At 38.7% G+C, this 20,247-nt stretch overlaps 1 protein-coding gene across 2 annotated transcripts; it reads left to right on the top strand.

Annotated features, from left to right (window-relative positions):
- The first annotated feature begins 303 nt into the window (after nucleotides 1-303).
- LOC141435344 (nose resistant to fluoxetine protein 6-like) lies at nucleotides 304-19,576 on the top strand. 2 transcript variants are annotated; one of them, XM_074098054.1, is made up of 14 exons: nucleotides 304-389; nucleotides 1,803-1,968; nucleotides 4,918-5,057; nucleotides 5,712-6,030; nucleotides 8,859-8,967; nucleotides 10,356-10,440; nucleotides 11,473-11,633; nucleotides 11,922-12,000; nucleotides 12,197-12,300; nucleotides 13,208-13,381; nucleotides 14,102-14,252; nucleotides 14,554-14,740; nucleotides 14,848-14,990; nucleotides 15,321-19,576. In XM_074098054.1, exons 2-14 carry the CDS (start codon nucleotides 1,905-1,907, stop codon nucleotides 15,516-15,518), a joined length of 1,914 nt encoding a protein of 637 aa, XP_073954155.1. In that variant the 5' UTR covers nucleotides 304-389; nucleotides 1,803-1,904; the 3' UTR covers nucleotides 15,519-19,576. The 2 variants fall into 2 exon arrangements, with proteins under 2 accessions (XP_073954155.1, XP_073954156.1); XM_074098055.1 differs by having other exon boundaries at nucleotides 304-460.
- The last annotated feature ends 671 nt before the right edge of the window (nucleotides 19,577-20,247 follow it).

The following is a 20,247-nucleotide window of genomic DNA, read 5'->3' as shown; positions in this document are numbered from 1 at the left end:
TGTAGTGTGTTTTAATTGTGTTATAACGCACATAATATTACTTGTGTTTTTTCGTAATGGCTACCTACCCTATAGTACACAATTTGCAAATAAAAGCTTTTGTAAGAGTATTAGTTGTAGTATTATTTATCCTGCCCATCGACAACTATCTGAACTACACAATCGCTTATCGCTCGTTAACTCGTACTTAATTTGTAGCTTTATCGCTTCGCGTTCATCGTCGGCGTTGGAACAAGTGCGTTATGCGCAAGTCGGTCTGCGCCAAGCCTTGAATCCAACTGGTTCATATTAAGCATTGCTCTTGACGAAGCAGCTTATTTTGAAATACACCTGCAGTTGTGTCTGTCGTGTTAAAGTCTAATTGTTACTTTTACTTTCGTGACTTTAAAGTAAATTATTAATTTAGGATTATTTGGCGTTAATTATTAATTTCATAATGAAACGTTTGGCTTGATCGTTTGTCGGTTGTTTTGCTAAAATTACAGAATAATAAAGTTTTATTTTAAGACGCAATTCTGTGCCTCCTGTGATCAACGACAAGTCGTCAAGTCGACTTGTACCCTTTTGTGTGTTTTTATTTAGAAATAATCAGAAAAAATAACAAATTTTTGGGTCTATCTCACGTACTTTTAGATGTTATAGTTTCGGAGCTAATTTTGTGAAAAGTGATACAACTAGCAGGAAAAAATCGTGCACATTGATATATATCAAGTTGTAACCCCTTTATGTAATTGCTCTAAAGATTATTTTCGTTCTTTGTGGTATAAGTGAAATTGAATTTATTGTTACATTTTATTTTTCGGTACTTTTTTCGGAAATATTGATATATCTACAGTTATACCACTTTTGACCAACTTTTCTAAAATCAGACCAGGGTACAACTCAACATGTACATACTACTACCAATGCGAGACAATTTTTTTTTTTGTGATAAGTGATACATCTCGTTATGAATCACTTTTCACTAACACATTTTTAAGTGTAAAGGTATACAAATTAAAATTATATGTATAAGTCAAACTATTCCCTTAAAATATTTATGCAATAACCTCCGGCAATAACAGTTTTGTTAAGTGATACAAGTGCAAGCATAAAGTGTGGTGGGTGTGCGTGGGGGTGAGGTGACCCGGGATCAGGGGTGCGCCGGATCTGCTCGCCTCAGTGTCGCTGCAAACTGATATGTTACTTTACTTTTTGCAAATGCAAACTAATATTAGTTAGGTAAATTTTATTTGTAACGGGATACAAGGTCAAAAAAACAATTTTTCAGGTTTTTTTGTTTTACTTTACTTAAAGCAACATTGAGCTGGGAACATACTATTACGCTGAGTGTGAGTGAGTGAGTGAGTGAGTGCGTTTTACAAGTTCATGTATATCATATCAGTTTACACCAAGAGATATTATGGGTGCTCCAGGGGTGCACCATGGTATAACAGAACTTGCATCATCTAACACACATATCATTTACTCATATTAGACATTTCAATGGGTACAACTCACAGGTTTTTCGCGATTTTCTTTGAACAAACAATATTTACCGAAAAACACTAAATGAAAGATTATAGAATATATTTTTATGTATAAAAAAGGTGCTTCAGAATATGCTAGCCCCCTTGGCTCACAAACCAGAATTTTTTATATCTTATTTTCGCTCTGCTGTAAAATGACGATTTTGCACTTGTATCACTTATCACAGGAGGCACAGAATTTTAATTAAACATAAAACCCTTCGATTTCAATGAAGCAACTGTTAGTTCAAGGGATGATTATGTCAAACGTTACATTATGACATTTGTTATTAGGTCAAGTGGGGATCCTTTATTTATGACATGAAGTGATACAGTGAATTAAGTATATAATTTAATGTTTAGTAATTAAATTAAACGGATTTTAAAGAAGTGATAATGTTATTATTTTTTGTGTTGGGGTGTGTTCTGCTGCAACAGGCTTCGAGTTTAACCTTAACAGGTAAGCTTATTGGTAAGACCAAACAGTTGGACCACGTTTAACGCTAGTTAACAACACGACTGACTGGAAAAAATATCCATTCAATAAATGAACCTAACATAGACAGACAGATTTTGGAATCTTTTTGTATTTTTTATTTCAATTCCAAATTTTTACTTTTACGGTCATCCCGTAAAACCTAAATTGAAAATACAAACTGAAATATAGATGCACAGAAAAACCAGAAAAATAAGACCATCACTGGGAATCGAACCCAGGTCCTCGGTAATCCGTACCGCGTGCTATACCGCTACACCACTGATGGTCAACGGTACCGACACGAATTTCCCCTATGCACCTCATATCTCAGCTTGTTTGTCTCTTATTTAGCCACTTAAGCAGTGAGTCTATATTTCAGTTTGTATTTTCAATATAGACAGACAGACTAATGAAAATTTATAAATAAATAATATCATGGGACACTTCACACCAATTGACCTAGTCCCAAACTAAGCAATGCTTGTACTATGGATACTAGACAACGGATAAACATACTTATTTAGATATTGCATAGGTACTTCATACATATTCATCATCATCATCATCATCCTAGCCTATATACGTCCCACTGCTGGGCACAGGCCTCCTCTCAGAACAAGAGGGCTTGGGCTATAGTTCCCACGCGGGCCCAGTGCGGATTGGGAACTTCACATGCACCATTGAATTGCTTCGCAGGTTTGTGCAGGTTTCCTCACGATGTTTTCCTTCACCGCAAAGCTCGTGATAAATTTCAAATGTAATTCCGCACATGAATATCGAAAAACTCAGAGGTGCGAGCCGGGGTTTGAACCCACGACCCTCTGCTTGAGAGGCGATAGGTCAAACCACTAGGCCACCACGGCTTTTTACATATAAAAATACATATTAAACATCCAAAACCCGAGAACAAACATTAGTATTATTCATACAAATATCTGCCCCGGCCGGGAATCGAACCCGCGGGATCTCAAGCACAAAACACAGATAGTTCACAAGTCAATCTCCTGTATGTACCTACTTCACTTTTCATACCTACGCTCGGCGGTCGCTCTAAGGTTGTCAAAAGTAAGGCCGCGAATTTTGACCAATTTGGACGTTTCAAATTTGGAACGCTGATAAAAAAAAACTGATAACACCTAGAGGTTTAATTTTTTTTATTATATTACACGATATAAACTCTCAAGGTCGCAAATGAGATAATTGATATAAGCCCTTTAAAAAAAATTATTTCTTTTCACGTGCCAAAATTCCACGTTTTCGTTACGAATATTTAGGTGACGCTTTATAAAGCCAGCTTTAACGCCAATTTTGGTAGAAACTTGTTTTTGTGCACTGGCAACTAATACTCTAATAGGACAACACCGATAAGATAAATAAATCTCATCAGTTTGTTGACAAACAACCATCAAAAGTGACGCGGAGTTTTTTTTCGAAAAAACGTCGAAAGTGCTTGTACTTTTTTTTTTTTTTTATACGACTGGATGGCAAACGAGCAAGTGGGTCTCCTGATGGTAAGAGATCACCACCGCCCATAAACATCTGCAACACCAGGGGTATTGCAGACGCATTGCCAAGCTAGAGGCCTAAGATAGGATACCTCACGTGCCAGTAATTTCACCGGCTGTCTTACTCTCCACGCCGAAACACAACAATGCAAGCACTGCTGCTTCACGGCAGGATTAGCGAGCAAGATGGTGGTAGCAATCCGGGCGGACCTTGCACAAGGTCCTACCACCTGCGATTTTAAGGGTAAGTTGTGATTATTTTTAACTGGTTGTTTTTTCATGCGATAGGGTAATCTTTTCCACGCAAGTGGCATGTATTATTATGTTCGTTATTTCATGTGAGGTATCCCATCTTAGGCCTCTAGGTTGGCAACGCGTCTGCAATACCCCTGGTGTTGCAGATCTTTATGGGCGGTGGTGATCTCTTACCATTAGGAGACCCACTTGCTCGTTTGCCATCTAGTCGAATAAAAGAAAACCACTTATCCAAATTCATTATGCTTATAAATTTGCACGTGTTATAGAGGCATGTAAAGAGACACTTTTGGAAAGATGTTCGTCAACTAGAGGGTACTTCCACATTCTCATGTTTTAGCTCTATAGATCCCATATAGGACAGGTTTAGGATCAGTATCGTCAGAAACTATAATAGAGAGATAATTTGTATATGTTTGTGTGTGGAACAATGGGTGTCAATTTTAAGATAATAAAATGTATAATGTATTTTAATACGTTATGTTTATCAACTACAACTATTTGTAAAAAAAAGTTCTAGTAAAAATAAAAACTTCACTTTATTATATGACATGTATTTTTTTTCATAGATACGTTATCTAATGAGAATATTTACCAGTATGATCTAAGCTTTATAAAAATTCACGTTACGTTTTATGGTAACGTCACGTATTTTTTTCATGTTATTTCTATGTCTCATTGGTCAAAATTCGCGGCCTTACCCAATTCAACTTATGTTATGGCTGTCCGTTGGCGGCGGTGATTGCTTTCTTTAATTTTAACTGTAACCGTTGTAAGTTAGTCTGCGGGTATAATGGGAATATACTAAAACGCCGTTTTTCCCAGTGTCGCTTACGCACTTTTCTTTTCACTATTGTGGGTGAGGCGGATGTTTTCCATTCTATTGCGCATGCTCAACGGTAATAAAAGTGTCAAAGGTTAAAAAAATATTAAAAAAACGTAAACAAATTGAATAGAAAACCCCACCCAATATAAACATGAATTAGTCATTGCAAACGAAAACATTAATTTGTAATAATACGGAACTCTTCAACGGTTAATGGCATCGACTTGAAATTTGATATGCAAATGTAGTTTGGGCGACAATACAAGTACAGTCAACAAAAATTACAGTCAGCAAAAAAAGCTTGTATTAAAATTGTTTTTTTTTAGCAGAAACTTATTTTTCTAGATGATGAGTTTATGCGGCTGCCAGAGTTGTTCAAGCTGGAAAAGTATTACGAGTGTCTGCGCCAACCTGGAGATACATACTGCTACGTCAACGCCAGACTCTACGGGAACGACTCGAACGATATTTACCGTACACTTGTGGTATGTACTATATATAAAAATACAGGGCGTCTCTGACGGTCTCTGACCAATGGGGCTTTAGATCCAGGGTTCGATTTTACCTATTCGCAAAATAATTAATACAATACAATTACTCTTTATTGTAGACCAGAAATAGTAAGCGATACAGAAAACAGCGAACTCTTCCAGGCAACCTTTGTTTTACTACTACTACTACTACTACTTAGTTACTTAGGTACTACTTTTGTTTTGCTACTTTTTAAAAGTATGACCGCAGTTAATTTTAAGATTGGTTTTAGGAGTCTTTTTGTATAGTATTGACAGATGTTTAGATTTTTTTTTTAAAGTTTCTTAATGCTCGGTGTGAAAAGTTGTATAAGCCACTCGGGAGCAAAATTATTTTAATCATGGGCGTTAACACTTGAATCTCTCATTACGCTCAGGATTCTATTGTAGAATCCTTCGCTACATTCTGGATTCAATGTACGCCGTCGCCGTAAATACTTACACCATTTTGCTCCCTTGTGACATAAATAACTATTGTTGGTTAGGTTATAATCCCAAGTCGCGCTGCTCCTAACTCGATTTAAGACGTGTTATCCGGATTAACTTTCGTTTAATATGAATATGTCTCACACATAATTTCATGTTCATAATATTAACCCCTTTTTCCAGGAATACTCAGCAGAGAATTTTATACATTTCGACCGCACCCTCATCCACTGGGGTATTTGCTTGAGGCAGTCTTGCTCTTCGTTCCTTCGGTCAAATCGGACGGAATCACTAGAAGCATGCATCAACTCGACTCTAGAGAGATATCAACTGCGTGCGAGAGTCACGTCTTCACTGTGCACTGACTATCAACCAGAGACGATATTAGACAACGGCGACTACGCTTTTGCAGCGGTTTTGATCATCCTGCTCCTATTGAACTTCCTGGGAAGCGCCTACGACTTCTATCTAAGCAAATATAGCAAAGAACAAGGGGACATTGGTAAGTTTTATTTAAAGACACAGATTTTTTGATTTGTAACAGGAACAATAAATGAAACTGTAGATATGTTACATCATCATCAGCAGGAAGACGTCTAATGCGGAACAAAGGTCTCCCCCTTAGAACGCCACAATAAACGGCCACTCGCCACTTGTATCCATCGGTTACCCTCCCTCACGACACGATGTCGTCAGTCCACCTAGTGGGAGGTCTGGCATTGCTTCGTCTTTCGGTTCGTATTTGCCACTCGAGGACTTTTCTCCCCCAACGGTTATCTGTTCTTCGAGCGATGTGGCCCGCCCATTGCCACTTCAACTTGCATATTCTTCGAGCTATGTCGATGACTTTAGCTCTTTGGCAAATTTCCGTATTCCGGATTCTATCTCGCAAATAAACTTCGACCATAGCTCTCTCCATAGCTTGTTGCGTGACTCTAGAACAGTGATTCCCAAAGTGGTCCAGGTGGACCCCAGGGTCCACGGGAGACTTGCTGGGGGTCTACGTAGGCGTGAACAAAAAATGGGGTCCATAAGATGTTAATGGGTCCGCGAAAATTTATCTGCTTTTGATAGTAAAGAGCAAAAATGTAAGCATAGTTTTTATAAGGGCATTGTTTTAAGTACCTAACTAAGCAGATAATATTTTAATAAGGCAAGCGACTGTTACTTGTCCAAACTTGCGTATTCGATATTACGTAAAATTTCGTGTACATGTACAGACTTGCAAAGCGCTATCCGCCCGACAATGCTTAATGCTTGTTCAGACACACCAACACAATTTTTATTTTTTGGTGACTTTAAGAATGTGGTAGAAATGTAGCAGCAGGGGGTCTACCGAAACAGTAAAATTTTGAAAGTGGTCACGAGAAAAATAAGTTTGGGCACTACTGCTCTAGAATCTCAATATACTACATCAACTTGAGATGGATAAATCCGGATCTGAAGATTCAAAAGAGTCAGATCCTTAAGCGGATCCGAATCTCATCGACTCCGAGGAGTTACTAACTCCGATCAACCTATAGCTATTTCATATTCTATTACTAACTAGAAATAAGCCTGTCTACTAACAAAATGAGTCACATTTACTTGAAATGAAGATGATTATTATTATTTTTGCATCGAGCGACTCGCGATCGGTGATTCAGCACTTACTTCACTTTCGTTCAATCACGTCGGATCGGATCGGATATGTGCCGTCCCGCTCACGCTAATAACATTTATTACGAGAGGAAGAGGGATAGCATGATACCAATTTCAGAGCCGCTCCCCGGATCCGGTTCACCAGTAATAATTATATCCGAAGTGACTCACAGATTCAAAAGAGTCATTAGGACGAATGTACTTCAGTACCTCGGTACCGAACCGAGCCGGATCGGCCATAGACAAACTAATAATCGCTCTAAAGAACCGGAGTCAATAAAGGAGTCGGAGTTGATAAGCGGATTCGGTACCGGAGCTGGATTTAGTGAATCAGATCCCTTATTGGAGTTTATATTACCCATGTCTACTCAACTCATGTCATCAACACGTAAATATATAAAATTACGGTATTTGACGGTTTAACTTACGATTATAAGTCAAGAACGGTCCGACTGGTTTTCTAGTGGGGAGGTCCTTGTTTAACAGTGGACGTCTTCCGAGTGATGATGATGACGAAAAGTAAAAAAAAAAAAAAAAACCCCCTCACTACAAATATCTTGAAAATAATTTTCTACTATAGTTTGAAGTCGGTGCCTCAGCACGAGCCAGCAAGAGTGGACCTATAGTCGTCTACTTCACCTGCTACTACCTACGAGGTGCCTACGAGTATATATTGGGCTTCAATCACTCCTGCTGGCTCGTGCTGAGGCACCGTCTTCAAACTAGTAGAAAAATATTTTCAAGGTTTTTGTAGTCGTTGAACCACACACTCCTTTTTTTAAGTCGGTTGAAAATGGGAAAAGAGTAACAACTTAGAAATCAGTTCAAGTTCGAAATAAAGACCATCCGAGTGACTGTAGGTCAGTCGATCGGACAGCTGCCTTGGCGGCCTTGACCATAAACAAAATACTTATTCGATTATGTGTCAAAACATAAACAGCTTCTCAGTAAATAAGTGCCTAGAGTGCCTTGTGTCCATAGTACAAGCTTTGCTTAGTTTGGGACTAGGTCAATTGGTTTCAAGTGTCCCATGATATTTATTTTGATATTTAGATCAATTTATTTCTTATTAAAATACCGACTGGCTTAACACGTTCATTATCAAGCCTAAATGTTGAACTTACGCTTGTAAGTAGATAGCCAAAACTAAAAATTCATCGAATTTGTTTTTTTTATTGTCTTTATTATATTGAATCCACAATTATAATCTTTCTAATATATACAATTCTCGTGACACAGAGCTTGTAACCAAACTCCTCCGAAACGGCTTGACCGATTTTAATGATTTTTTTGTGTGTATTCGGTGGGTCTGAGAATAGGACGTAAACCATCTTCTACGCGAACGGAGTCGCGGGCAACAGCTACTAATTATATACAAGTTTCCTTAGTTCCTTATGGAACAAAACAAACACCAAAAGTTAATACGCTACGACCACTATTTTGTAGCTCTAACTAATTAATAAAATTGTAAGAGAGCATAACGCGACATCGCGTCACCGGCCATAGTACACACATTAATATAGGAGTAACCGGCCGCTTCACGCGACATCGTGCGATATGGCAATTAACTTGTTTTATCGATTTATGTTATAATTATTTTACAATTGAATAAAATGTTGTTATCTTTCCAGCGGCACCCGTTCTGACGGCGCTGTTACTCACATCTTGATTTTCTCTTTGCTTTTGCAGTTACAAAATTTTTGCTATGCTTCGCTATAAGGCGGAACTGGAGGAGTATGTTAACAAGACACGGGACTTCTACCAAGATAAAGCGGCTTAAATGCCTGGACGGTTTCAGGTGAGTGTTATAATATTGATATTTAGGGACTGTTTCACCATCCATTGTTTAGTGTTAACTGATGGTTAAATGTGATGCCGTCTCCGTCTATTCGAACAAAAGAAATAGAGACGGCTTCACATTTAACCGTCAGTTAACACTTCCAAGACAAACTCAAAATATCTTTATTCAATTTAGGCTAAAACAAGCACTTATGAATGTCAAAAAAAAATCTACCACCGGTTCGGAAAATCCTCTGTTGAGAAGAATCCGGCAAGAAACTCAACGAGGTATATTTATTCAAACAGATTTACAATATAAGTAATTAAATGATATCTATCATCATCATCATCGGCCTATCTTAGTCCACTGCTGGACATAGGCCTCTCCAGTTGCACGCCACTGAGCATGATATCTATACATCCAAGTATTTAACTCAACTTTATTTTTGACACAGTAGGTTCGCTATTTAAAGGGATCGCTAATGCGAATCGGAATTAGTTCCAAATATCCCTGTCCACGATATAATCATTAACTTTATAATACGCCTTAGATATTAATGTCTTCTTGACAATAGATCTGAATTTTGCACTAATCAATGGATAGTGAAGCAGCCCCTTAATATTTAAGCGACTAGCTGACGCAGTTTGCACCCGCGCCCGCAGGCGTGCGCCCGCGCCGGCTAGCGTAGTCTTCCGTACCCGAAGGCTCACAAACCGTACCGAGTAGTACTTATGCTACTCTATGGTATAAGGTATAATGATTTACACGAGCAAAATCGCGGGTGAAAACTAATAGTTTAGTTTATTTATTCAATGTAATATTAGATCATAATTTACATAAATGCCAAGATATAAGAACTATTGTAATTCTGTTACCTATATTGAAATCTTCAAGAGTAATTAATATAAGATTTATAATAACATAGTAAATAAAATACTGAGAAAGCCAAGATATGAAATAAAAACAATAATCAAAATAAGATTGGTTCTCCTTTAGGGATCATAAATAAAACTAGGTAGGTATATTACAATACAAATACAAAACAAGTTCAATAGTAATATAGTTTTCGTTGACATAACTTTTTTTTACTTCGGCCATTCTCATTCATCTGGGCACTAGTTTAATTACCGTGTCGCTTTTTCCCGCAACAGTGACACGGTAATCAGATTGAGTGCACAGATGAAGAGAATTGGCAATCGACCTGTCTTATCAACTGTGCGCTCAGTCTTACTATCGTGTCGCTTTTCCCCGCGATACTGACACGGTAATTAGATTGAACGCTCATATGATTTATAATGGCTGAATGAAACTCTCGTTGGACATATAGATTAAATTACTAAGTTAAACAGTTTAAATCACGATTATAAGCCAGGAACGGTCCGACTTTAATAGTTTTCCTTCTTCAGAACGATCAGCATATGCCTCGTGCTGCTGGGCCACTGTCCAATTCCTAGCCTCATCACCTCGGATAATCCGGCATTGGTGGAAAGGGTAAGAGTTTATTTAGGAACGCTGTAGGCCTAGCAGCTAGTAATTAGACCTATGGTCTTTCAAGTAGAGAATCGTGGGTTCGAGCCCAGGTTACATTGGAAACTTTACCACGAGCAATTCAACTAACGTAAACATCAAGAGAAAACCTGTATTTACACTCGCGAAGCAAATTAAAGCAAGCGAAGGTATGAGTATACAGTTTTACAATCTGCATTGGGCCTGCGTGAGTACTGTAGCTCAAGCCAAGCGCTCTCATTCTGGGAGGAGGTCTGTGCCCAACAGTGGGACATATAAAGGCCAGTTTGAGAAAAAATATTTGTGGCACTAACGGTTGAAACTATTCTCTCAACTCTCGCGATATCGTCAGTCCACTTAGCGGGAGGCCTGCCGGTTGGTGGTCGCCACTCGAGGACTATTCTCTGCCAACGGTTATCTGTTCTTCGAGCGATGTGCCCTGCCCAGTGCTACTTCAAATTGCTATGTCACTTACTTTACTTATTCGGCAAATATCCTTATTCCGGATTTATCCCCTCAAGAAAAAAAGCTGGCGCAGCGGCTGAAGCGGCCGAGAGCAGGAAAATATTAAAAAAACCAGGGTCTCTGTTCAGCATACAACTTCGTTGCTACCGGTTTCGAGACCCTGGGTCCTTGGGGTCCCGGCGCACACAAATTAATTAAAGAAGTGCAAAAGCGCCTGGTCGACACTACTGGAGACCAAAGGGCTGGCAGCTATCTCTCTTAACAAATCGCCATTCAACGATGGAATGCTGCCAGCCCTTTGGGCACCATGCCCCCGGGCCTTTTTTAAAAAAGAAAGAAAATACATTTACTCACAACACAAGACACAACAATATCATTAGGTACAAATAAACAACACAAAGATATGTGTCATTGCGGTATTGCGGTTCATAGTTAAGTTTTACTTATGGTTATTTATCCTTAATATGTTTATTCTTAGTCTTACGAACTATTTCGATTGTTTCTAATTTATCAAAAAAGTACCATCTCAACTTTTCCCGTTGTATTTTCCAGACATATTCCAATCTGCCATTCCACATACTTGTCAACGGCACGTTGATCGTGCAGTCGTTCTTCATAATTTCGGGGTTGCTGACGATGTACTCCACGCTTGTGGAGGGCAACAACTTTTCCTGGAAGTTACTGCCCCAAGGCATTCTGAAAAGATGGTTAAGGTAAGCTTTTACAACTAAATTTCAAGAGATCATTTATTCGTTGGCGGGATGACCTGGACGCTGAACTGAGAGAGGGGCCAAATATAGCTCTGGATAGGGAGATGTGGAAGTCAAGAGGAGAGCCCTTTGCCAGGGATACTGGGATGTTTTGATACAGTAAGACGTTTTGATACAGTAGACTGTTTGATACAGTAGACGTTTTGATACAGTAGACGTTTTGATACAGTGGACAACATGCCCCTAAAGAGTTAATTATTCCACGTGTTAATAATTCATTAATGGTTCAAGGTTAACCCCCCCGTACGCGATGGTGATGTTTTTCGTGATGACATTAGGAAGACGCATGGGAGACGGACCATTTTGGAAGGTAAGGTGTACCTATTAAACAAGTACTTCTTCAGTGATAGCTATTTAAAGCAAGGCAAGGTACAGGTGGCATTCCCTCTTTGAATAGCTAAGCTAATTCATTGTCCAAGGAAGCTGCCAGTCTCCTCTCATGTCTATTGACCTCTTTGTTACTTCTTTATGAAGCTTCAAAGCCCTAATTATAGCTTTTTTTTTAGCCAATCATAGAGACTGAGGCAGAAGACTGCTACCATGCGTGGTGGCGACATCTGTTGTACATCCAAAACTATTTTGACAATAATCAGTGCATGGCTCACGCCTGGTAAGCCTCCATATACCTCCAATACCATATACTTGACTTAAGTGGTTTAAAGTCCGCCAACTCAACTTGAATTAAAATTTCGGGATTCTACTAAATTCCCACGGAAATTCAAAAATTACATCGCGGATTTAACTAACTCAGCACATAAAACACTCATGAAAAAAAATGAGTCTCTTCTGCTATGGTTGAATATATTGAATATTATATAGATTAGACTACGTATAGATTGAACAAAATTCCAATATTTTAACCGACGGATGGCCGTTGAGGCTAAAAAGTTCTCGAATGGAGACCACGGAGCGGCAAGCGCAGCGTAGGACGTCCACCATCGAGATGGACGAATGACCTGGTTAAAGCCGCGGGTCCACGGTGGATGCAGGCCGCTTCCAACCAAAGCAACTGGAGGTCTGTGTCCAACAGTGAACGTTTTAAGGCTGATATGACGATGATTTCAATCATTTAAATGGTTGTAATATTGGGATTTTATCCGATCTCAATTAGTCCGAATTTGAACCCACGATCCTCAGCTTGAGAGGCTTTAGGTCAAACCACTTGGCAACCGCGGCTTGGGATCTCACGGTGATCAATCGAGAATCTGATAATTTATTGAATGAGGCGTTAGGTACTTTGCGGATGATATACGTTTATGAAAGAAATGTGTGTTCATGCAGTTCTCCACCTCCACACTTTAAGAACACACACACATCACACAAACCCATCTATCACCACCACCACAATACACTGACGCGTCTCGAACTCAACCAGAGGTCATAGAGCAACACAACCGTTCACCATGCTACTCGTAACAGATGTTAGACTACACACATTTCTTGCATAGACGTAGCTATCAAAAGGTTGCGAGTGAGCAAAACAATTGCTTCAGTTCATCGAGAATCGGTGTTCTCAGGTACCTGGCAGCAGATTTCCAGCTCAGCATCCTAGGGATAATAATCGCGTACGTGCTGAACGGTGCGCGTGCACAGAAGATGGCCATCGGTGCCCTGTTTGCTGTCGGCCTGCTCACTCCCGCCGTGCAAGTGTTCATGCAGAATCTACACGCCATCCTCATTGTGTCGCCAGAGTGAGTAAGAGTATACATGTCCTGTATCTTATGTATTTAAACGCGCAATTGGCTAGTTTGCTGGGTAAAAAATATTATCTGTTAGTCTGTCAGCTTATCAAAAAAATATTGGAAATGTCGGATTTGAGACGTGGGCGCGAACGGTGGGCCTTATGAGAAAGCTCAAAGTCACTCAGGGGTTTTTCTGCGGGATAGAATCAAAATGATGATATCCGCAGTAGAACTAACACACCGACATAGCCCCAAAAATTGCGAAAGTGAAGTGGCAGTGGACGGGGCACATTGCTCGCAAGACTGACGGCTGATGGGGTCAGAAGGTTCTTGAATGGCGTCCGCGGACCGGGAGACGAGCTGTCGGTAGGCGTCCAACAAGATGGAGCGACGACCTGGTTAAGATCGCGAGATCGCGTTGGATCCGGAAAGCACAAGACCGGTCTGAGTGGAGAGCCTTGGGGGAGGCCTATGCCCAGCAGTGGACGTCTTTCGTCTGACATGATGATGATTGAACATGTATGTATTTTTTGTTTTTCTCAATCAAATAAAAAAATACAAAGATGAAGCGCGTCAAGGTTTGAGAGTGGGGCCCGTGACGTTACGCCGTTTTATTTGTTAATTAACGAAAGAAAAATACGCCTTACAGATATTTTCTAATAATCTAACTGTCGAACGAATTAATTAGATTTTTTTAATCACTAGCCTATTTCCGCGTAATTGTTACAGGATGGCGCTAAACTTCTTTGTAAACGACGATACGTTTAATAACCTGTACAAGCGGGGGCATACCAACCTGTCGTGCTACGCGCTTGGACTTGCACTGGCTTTCCTTATCTACAACCTCAAGGAGAGTGACATAGGCTCGCATAAATACAAAGTGAGTTACCATAAAATAAACCAATTACCGTGGAATTTTGTTACCATTGATTTTTTTCAATCAGTATTTTACTTTGGTTTAGCATGAATACAGTGTACGGTGTTAGTAAAATTCAATTACTGAATTGTGCCATGTTCTAGTTTGCGTGCGAACCTTTGTTCAATTTACAATAGCTTGTGCTCCCTGTTATGAATTTGTTATGGTCAAGGATCGTAAAATGCGAGCTAAATTGATTGACATGACGTATGACTATTATGGCAACCTGGTAATGGTTGATAACCACCTTCTTTAAATGTTCCAGAAATTCCGTTTATTCTACTGGATGCTATTTCCGATAGAACTGTTTATCGTCCTGACTGGAGCCATCTTCTACATCCCAGGCATCCAGATCCCTCTGGGGGTCCGCATGGTATACTCCAGCTCCATCAAAGTGCTGTTTGGTGCCATGATTTTCTTCCACATCTTCTTCACCATTCTTAAAGTTGACAGTGAGTACTTTGTTTAACTTAATGTATGTACAGATAAATTCTACTGTGATTTCTTTGACCAACGAATACTTTTCCAGATACTATTATACTTTATTATACTTTGCTAGAGACCCACCGCGGTATACTAAACTGGGCAGGATGGGGTATCCTTGCCAAATTCACGTACAGCACTTACATCGTCCATGTCTGCATACTTCGGACATACACCGCCGACAACGACGCACTCTCACGCACGACCTTCTACAAAATCGTAAGTAATCCCATTATTATCAATCCCTTATTTTGGGTATAAGGAGCTAGAATGGCCAAAGATGATTTAGAACGATTTCGATAAAGCCTGATGCGCAAACCCGGGTATGAATCCACGATCGTCAGCATGAAAGACCATAGCTGAAGCTACCACGGCTCAGCTAGATTTGATTGTTTATATTATATTTACGTTATTATACTTTAGTAACCCAAAATAGACCAGGGCCTCCGACATCATCAAATTACTGAAATGAAATGAAATTATTTATTTTGAAATAAAATGAAATGATTTTTATTACCCAATTTAATTAGTTAAATCATTTGTTCACAGCTCATGAGTTACACATCGTTGCTCGTCCTTTCGTTCGTCTTAGCATTAACGCTCTGGTTCATTGTAGAGAAGCCCGTCGCCAACTTGGTGAAGACGTTCATTTTTCCTGCGCCGCCAAAGAAGGTTGAGAAAACCAAGTCTGTGAGCATGGTGGCGGACCTGGCGTCCTCCAAGGAGACCGTTGAAGTCAAGATATAAGTGAAAAGCCGGAAAGACTTCGACTTTTTAGTGCTGTTAGTGGCATTGGTGCGTTCAGTCAGATGTTTGATCGTTTTTAGACTACGGATGTGCAAATTGCGGAAAGTTTACAAAAAGCTGGAAAGTTCTCGAAAATTTCTGGAAATTTTCACAAGAAGTACCTACATATATATAAGAAACTAGCTTTTGCCCGCGGCTTCGCTCGCATAAAATTTGGGGTAACATACATTTATCTTCTGCGATCCTGTTTTCGTGTTTTGACTGATTTTTCGGAGAATTACATGGAAATACAAATACATACAGACGTTGTTTTAGACAGATGGTGCAAATTTTGGAATTCAAAAATCAGCCTTCATACGTAGTTAATCATAATTCGTAGCAACTTTGAAACCCTGTCTCGCTGATTCAAGGGTGGAATTTTAGAAAACGTTAAATTACTACGCGTTTTTTTTTACCCGCTACTTCATAAACAATATAGGATTATATCCCGAGAAATTGTAAAGTTCCTGCAGGACGTGAATTACTGTTATGATCTATTTTAATATTCTTATTTGTCGATGAGAGCCACATTGTAGCTTTCTATTACTGAAAGAATTTTTAAAATTTGCCCAAATTGAATTCACTTATTAAAAAAAAGGAGTCTATGTCAATCAGGGATAGTGTAGCTTTTTATTGGTAAAATAATTATTTAAATCAGCTCAGTAGTTTCAGAGAACCCAAAAGACAAAGAAACAAACAAAGTTGAGTGTTCTAAAAATCTTTCCCTAGTGCACCTCTGTATTAGGTACTTTAGGTCCATCTTTGCCAAATTTCACACTGTAGCATGCTGAACGGTTGTGTTGCTCTGAAGATGAGCTCTGGTTGAGTTCGAAACGTGTCAGTACAATGTGGTGGTGCTGGTGATAGATGGATTTGTGTGATTTGTGTGTGTCCTTACAGAGTGGAGGTGAAGGGATTGCATGAACACATTTCATGCATAAAAGTAGCTATCATAAAGGTCACGGGTGAGCAAAGTAATTGTGTCAGTTCGTTGAACGTACATGTAAAATTTCGTACCTGTGATATCAACCCTTGAGGAGTTCCGTCATCAGCAGACGACCCTGGCTGCAGCATCAGGTGGTGTATATCATATAAACGCATTGCCATTAAAATTTAACAATTAAGTAAAAGTCTTTTGTGTGTGCCATCAACTTTTGAGGAGTTCCCTTCTACGGAGACGATCCTGGCTAGGATGAGGATGTCACTGCTAAATTATTGTATTGTTACCAGATTACTTGCTCATAACCAATACGGCTTCAGAACCGGAGTTTCAACTGAAGATGCGGTTTCTGCTTTCACGAATACCCTAGTCAACAAAATGGATAATCGACTAAAGTGCTACGGTATTTTCCTAGATATTTCTAAAGCATTCGACTCCGTCTCTGTCCCCACCCTTCTATCACAAATGGAAAAACTTGGAATACGAGGTCATTCTCTTGACATATTTAAGAGTTATCTCACTGGCCGCTCCCAGTGTGTTAGGATTGGTTCCCATTTCAGCAAAGAGGAAGCATTTACATTTGGCGTTCCTCAGGGTAGCATCCTGGGTCCTACCCTATTTCTAATTTATGTGAATGAGCTGTGTTAATTTGCAATTCCAAATTGTGACATATTTACTTATGCAGATGATACGGCTCTTCTTGTTTATGATGATAGTTGGGAGGGGGCAAGAGTTAATGCCGACAATGCTCTTGTTACGGTTACTGGATGGCTTTCGTCTAAATTACTGACTCTGAATCTCGAAAAATCCAATAGTTATTCGTTTCTTTTTTGCCAAATTCCATTGCTGAATCTGAAATTATCAAAGTGCACAAATGCTCCGGTGACGTTGCGGACTGTAATTGTGTAACCTTATCCATTGTTCTCAGCATTAAATATTTAGGTGTACATATTGATCAGAAATTGGACTGGCATGTCCATATAGAGACCCTCTGTACTCGTGTTAGGCAGCTCCTTTATATTTTTAAGCAGCTTCGGCATTCGGCCAATCCTGATATACTGTTTCTGACCAACCACGGCCTCTGTCATTCAATAATTTCGTACTGTATCTCGGTGTGGGGTGGTACATTTAAAACGGCGCTATTGAGGGCTGAGTGTACTGAAAGTCATGTTCTTCAAAAGGCGGGATTAAACAACCGCTCAACTTTACTCGGAATCTCAAATACTCACAGTAAGGCAAACCTTCATCCTTCAAGCTATTTTGCGTCACCATTCCATTTTGCCATTAGATGAGTCTCTGCTCATGCGTCGCCATGGTCACACGGTATCCAAAACCAGAGCGTGCCATACAGCTTTTGCTCGTAGATAAACAATCTCTTTGAGTTCAAAACTCTATAATAAAATTAACAAATTAATCCTTATCTACAAATTAAACAAATACGAAGTTAAAGTTAAGGTTAAGAAATGGTTGCATGGTCTTTCATATCATGACACAGAAAATCTTCTCCTTACAGTGTCCTAACGTCATAAAATCTTACTTTATGACGTTATATTTATGGAAATAATTTGTGTTGTTATACAGTTGAGTCTTTGGTTATTGTATACTTAGTTTTATCTTCATTTTATTATTACTTATTAAAACCATTTTTTAATTATTTATTTTTTATTTAGATTTAGTACATCAGTTTGCCAAATCTCCAGTCTCTAATTTTATTAGTTTAGCTTGTGCGTTTTCTGATCCAGTTGGTATTTTAATCCTCGTTATTCGCTTTATTCCGTGGGATTTTCAAAATTCTAAAATATTTAAAAGCGTTTTTACCTGTTAGTATTATCTACCTACATGCCGAATTTGAAATCTCTAATACCGATAATTACGGAGTTAGGGCCACTTTGAAGCGAAAATATCTCGTGGGAATTTGGATAAATCCTGAAAAACATTTTTAGCTGTTAGTATTACCTACTCGCATGGCAAGTTTAAAGTCTCTAATAATTATAGTTACGGAAATAAGGTCATTAATTGGAAGTGAAAATACAAATACCATTTATTCATTATCCCGTGGGAATTTCGTAAAATCCTGAAAAATATTTTTAACTGTTAGTATTATCTACATGCATGCCAAATTTGAAGTTTCTAATAATTATAGTTACGGAAATAGGGCCACTTTGAAGTGAAAATATAAACCCCATTTATTCCCTATCCCGTGGGAATTTCGAAAAATCCTTTCTTAGTGCGCGTCTACACCTAATAAGGAACATATATTCCAAATTTCAAGTTTCTAGGCCCAGCGGTTTGGGCTGTGCGTTGATCTATAAGTCAGTCAGTCAGTCAGTTTGTCAAAATTATTTTGGTAAATTTTCTTTAGCCGAACAAATTTTAGCAACTGTTATTTTTGGTCAATGCGATCTTTGAAATAATTTTTGTACACAACGGTTGCGTTTTTGAACGAATCATTTGCTTTTTTTTCTTTTGCGTAAAAAAGTTATGCCGAATTAAACATTTAAATATATTATAATATTTGGTATACTTAAGTACTTACATATCAGTTGGTAAGCGACTCATTTTTAGGGTTCCATATCCAAAATGGCAAAAACGGAACCATAATAGTTTCGCCATGTCTATCTGTCTGTCTGTCCGTCCGTTTTGCTCAGGGACTATCAATGCTAGAAAGCTGTAATTTTGCACGAATATATGTGTCAAAGGGTTCTCGAATGGCGTCCGCGGACCGGGAGACGAGCTGTCGGTAGGCCTTCAACAAGATGGAGCGACGAAAAGCACAAGACTGGTCTGAGTGGAGATCCTTGAGGGAGGCCTATGTCCAGCAGTGGACGTCTTTCGGCTGACAAGATGATATATGTAAACTATACCGACAAAATGGAACAATAAAAAATTAAAAAAAAAAAATGAAAGTACCTACCTCCCATATACGTAAAGTGAGGGTGATTTTTTTTCTCATCCAACCTTATAGTGTGGGGTATCGTTGGACCTATCTAAAACTATTAGGGGGTTGGTAAAACGATTTTTCGATTCAGTGATTTGTTTGCAAAATATTAAACTTTAAAGTGCACCTTTCCATTCAAATCGAGCGTCCCCCCCCCTCTTGAATCTAAATCGGTGGGTGGAAAATGAAAATATTTAGGATGGTAGTAAGTAAGTTTATCAAACTTACAAGGAAAACTATAACGGTTAAGTTTTCTTAAGAATTATTAGTAGTTTATGAGTAAATAGCAGCCTAAGGTATAAAATATACCTAAACTTAGAAGATTCCTTACACACTACGAAATCCTTAGAAAAATATTATTTGATTTTTTCGTAATGGCTACGGAACCTTATGCTGGGCGTGTCCGACACGCTCTTGGCCGATTTTTTAAAAGTTCGCTTGGCTAACTTTGGATTTGCGTTACAATTATTCGTGAAGAGTTCAATGGTCAAATTATTATTTGGCAAATGAAATGAAATTATACCTACGAAAACTTGTTTGGAAAATCAAAAATTCGTCAAAAGTTTTTTTAAACAAAGATAACTCTGTACGCTTCCACAGAAGCTAAGTATAAGAATCAGGTTGTTATTAGATTAATATTCTTGTTAGACTAAGTTTGGTTAAAAGTTGTTAAAAGCACTAGTTTTTTTAACAAAGGTTTTATATATTTATAATAATGTTGCACCTAGTACACTAAGAAATTAAGTTTATGTTTACGACTTTTACATCAAGAAAAATATAGTTAAAAAAACTAAAAAACACGCTTTCATTCT

This window comes from Choristoneura fumiferana, chromosome 14, assembly GCF_025370935.1.
Source record: "Choristoneura fumiferana chromosome 14, NRCan_CFum_1, whole genome shotgun sequence".
NCBI lineage: Eukaryota > Metazoa > Arthropoda > Insecta > Lepidoptera > Tortricidae > Choristoneura > Choristoneura fumiferana.
The sequence above is the reverse complement of the archived record's forward strand: the minus strand, read 5'-3'. Positions and strand labels throughout refer to the sequence as shown.